Source organism: Sinocyclocheilus rhinocerous, unplaced genomic scaffold (genome assembly GCF_001515625.1).
Source record: "Sinocyclocheilus rhinocerous isolate Xijiao unplaced genomic scaffold, SAMN03320098_v1.1 scaffold136, whole genome shotgun sequence".
Classification (NCBI taxonomy): Eukaryota; Metazoa; Chordata; class Actinopteri; order Cypriniformes; family Cyprinidae; genus Sinocyclocheilus; species Sinocyclocheilus rhinocerous.
Window position 1 is genome coordinate 179,235 of NW_015633176.1, and position 3,605 is coordinate 182,839.

General features: G+C 38.4%; 1 protein-coding gene across 1 annotated transcript in view; it reads right to left on the minus strand.

Annotated features, from left to right (window-relative positions):
• LOC107743351 (gastrula zinc finger protein XlCGF57.1-like) overlaps positions 1–3,605 on the minus strand; it is a 73,138-nt gene that overhangs the window by 51,231 nt on the left and 18,302 nt on the right. Inside the window, exon 2 of the mRNA XM_016556531.1 lies at positions 1,725–2,658. Within this exon, the coding sequence (XP_016412017.1) occupies positions 1,725–2,656 (932 nt within the window). The 5' untranslated portion in view covers positions 2,657–2,658. The remainder of the gene's footprint in view (positions 1–1,724; positions 2,659–3,605) is intronic.

Below are 3,605 nucleotides of genomic sequence, written 5' to 3' on the forward strand. Positions count from 1 at the left end.
TTATTTAACACACATACTTTTTTACATTTCAAATTTGCACCTAACATACCTGTACATATTAAATTGTCTATATTGTATATTGCGTTTGTGCTATTTTGCTCATGGTCTATTTTGTATATTATTATCTTTATTATCTGTGTCCTATCTTGTTTGCTGTCATTCTGTCGCACTGTGGAGCTTCTGTCACTAAAACAAATTCCTCGTATGTGTAAACATACTTGCCAATAAAGCTCATTCTGATTCTGATTGATCAAGTAAAATTGCTTATGGGATTTCCACCCTGGCATAAAAAAAATGCTATTTCAACAAGAGGTTAAATGAGATGTCAATGGGGTAACATGGGGTTCACTGCCACCTTGGACATCCTTCTGGCTCTGCCAGTGGTTGAGTTGGTCTTCCAGAGGTTAAAGTTTAGCCAGTTTAACTGATGCCCATGTTAAAGGGATAGTTCTTTTTATTTAACACACATACTTGTTTACATTTCAAATTTGCACCTAACATACCTGTACATATTAAATTGTCTATATTGTATATTGCGTTTGTGCTATTTTGCTCATGGTCTATTTTGTATATTATTATCTTTATTATCTGTGTCCTATCTTGTTTGCTGTCATTCTGTCGCACTGTGGAGCTTCTGTCACTAAAACAAATTCCTCGTATGTGTAAACATACTTGCCAATAAAGCTCATTCTGATTCTGATTGATCAAGTAAAATTGCTTATGGGATTTCCACCCTGGCATAAAATACTGTTCGGTTTCTCGCACAGACCGATCATTTCGTGTCTTAGGACATCAATGTGTCGTCACGAGCTGCAGGGTTTAATTTGGATTTGTCTGTGCATGTTTTTTTTACACTCATAGACTTTGTTACCATTGCCATGCATTATACGACTGATAGACTGCAACGGCTGGACTTAAAAATCATCAACTGTCGCACTGTGGAGCTTCTGTCACTAAAACAAATTCCTCGTATGTGTAAACATACTTGCCAATAAAGCTCATTCTGATTCTGATTGATCAAGTAAAATTGCTTATGGGATTTCCACCCTGGCATAAAAAAAATGCTATTTCAACAAGAGGTTAAATGAGATGTCAATGGGGTAACATGGGGTTCACTGCCACCTTGGACATCCTTCTGGCTCTGCCAGTGGTTGAGTTGGTCTTCCAGAGGTTAAAGTTTAGCCAGTTTAACTGATGCCCATGTTAAAGGGATAGTTCACCCAAAAATGAAAATGTGATGTTTATCTGCTTACCCCCAGGGCATCCAAGATGTAGGTGACTTTGTTTCTTCAGTAGTGGGTGAACTATCCCTTTAACTTGTAACTTCTATGCAGGATGTGAAAGGCTGCTGCCACTATTCTAATTAAATTTTCACACTACACAATGTTGGTATTATTGTAAAGATGAAAATAAGGGATTTCATTACCAGTAACAACAGAAATCTATTTAACAACAAAAAAAGTCTTCCAAACGGTATCAAAACGATAGCAAATTCAAGGGGCTTACATCTGCATGATTTGTATAGGTGTATCTTTAAGTGTGTTGATTTTAAATTACACTTCAAAAATTAGATGTCCTCCTCCACAGCGAATATGCAGGTTATTTCTGAAACCGCTTTATCTTATAACCCTCTTACTACACTGAGGAACACTGCAGTTGCTTTCGAGAATGAGTTTGCAAGTGATGTTTCAGGCTTTTGGTGTGAGGAGAGTTTCACCGATCACAAAGACGACATGTAAGGTCTCTCTCCAGTGTGAACTCTCGTGTGGACTTTCATGTTGTGTTTTTTAGCAAAACTCCTTCCACAATGAGGGCAGGTGAAAGGCTTCTCTCCGGTGTGAATTCTCATGTGGGAATTAAGGCTTTCTTTACTTATAAAACTGTCCCCACACTGAGTGCAAGTGAAAGGTCTTTCTGCAGTGTGAACTCTCATGTGGACTTTCATGTTGTGTTTTTTAGTAAAATTCCTTCCACATTGAGGGCAGGTGAAAGGTTTCTCTCCGGTGTGAATTCTCATGTGGGCTTTAAGGCTTTGATTACATGTAAAACTGTGTCCACACTGAGTGCAAGTGAAAGGCTTCTCTCCAGTGTGAACTCTCATGTGGACTTTCATGTTTTGTTTTTCAGCAAAACTCTTTCCACACTGAGTGCAAGTGAAAGGTCTCTCTGCAGTGTGAACTCTCATGTGGACTTTAATGTTTTGTTTTTGAGTGAATCTCTTTCCACACTGAGGGCAGGTGAAAGGCTTCTCTCCGGTGTGAACTCTCAAGTGAACCGTGAGGACTGTTTTGTTTACGCAACTCTTTCCACAGTGATAGCACATGTTAGGCTTTTCTCCGATGTGAATTTTGACATGATTCTTAAGCTGTTTCTTGTCTGTGAAACTCCTTTCACACTGATGACATATGTTCTCTCTTGAGTGAATTCTCATGTGATGATAAAGGTTTACTTTACTTCTGAAATTCTTTCCACACTGATCACATGTGAACAGCTTCTCTCCAACGTGAGCTCTCAAGTGAGTCTTAAGACATTCTTGAGCTCGGTTTCCTGAAGAAGTCTTTGTGGATTTTTCCGCAGTCATGAAATCAAGTTTCTTACACCGATCTTTCTCTTCTGCTTCATTCATTTCTTGACTCTCCTCTTTCAGTGCTATCATGTCTAAAGTGAAAAAGACAAATACAAATTAACACCAGCTTAATGGTACAAAGCAACAGACATCCAAACCAATCTGAAAGCATCAGAGCCAGCAACATTTTTGCTAGATCCTATACTAACTAAACTACTGAAGGAGCAGTTACCTATTATCTCAGAGTCATAGAGTCAACTATGCTTAGTTTTGCAAAGAAATAGTACTTAAATCAGATTAGCCCCATCTTAGCACAGGAACATACTAGTGTAAATTCCTTTCGATATGTGGACATCATGGATACACACAGACAAAACAAGAACTTAGACACACTGGAACACCGATACAACAGCGGGAACATACACATGCTCGCACACACATCTTACTTGTTATATTTCTTAATATATGGGGTAATGTTTTACCTCTGAGTACATTGACTGGATGTGCAGAACATCCTGTATATTATTTCCTGAATCTGTAATATGACCCATCTTTCTTAATAAACTTGAAAATGCTTTGGTTGTACACTGTCTTTCTGTGTCTGCTTTATTGCACACTGCTGCTCCACACCACAGGAGTTTGACTCAACCGTTCCCAATTGATGACTAATAGCATAGAGATAATAAACGGTCTATCTAAAAGTGAATCTAACACTTACTTATTAAGTTACATCTTTCTTCCAATGCTATTAGCTCTTTTGACTATATAGACTAGGGATGTGCATCTCATGACTCGGGCCGATACGATACGCATCTCGATGCATAGCCAACGATACGATACATTAAAGATACATATGAAGCAGCTACCGATGCTATGCGATACGATTCACCCCTATTACGATGCAGTGCGATCCGATTCTGATTCGATTCGATTCAACACAATGCAATACGATGCAATGGAGAAAATATGATCACTTTTAATGCCTCAAGGCCTGTTTCATAAAACAAGTTTACCAAATAAGCCAGGCTTATTTCAGTTA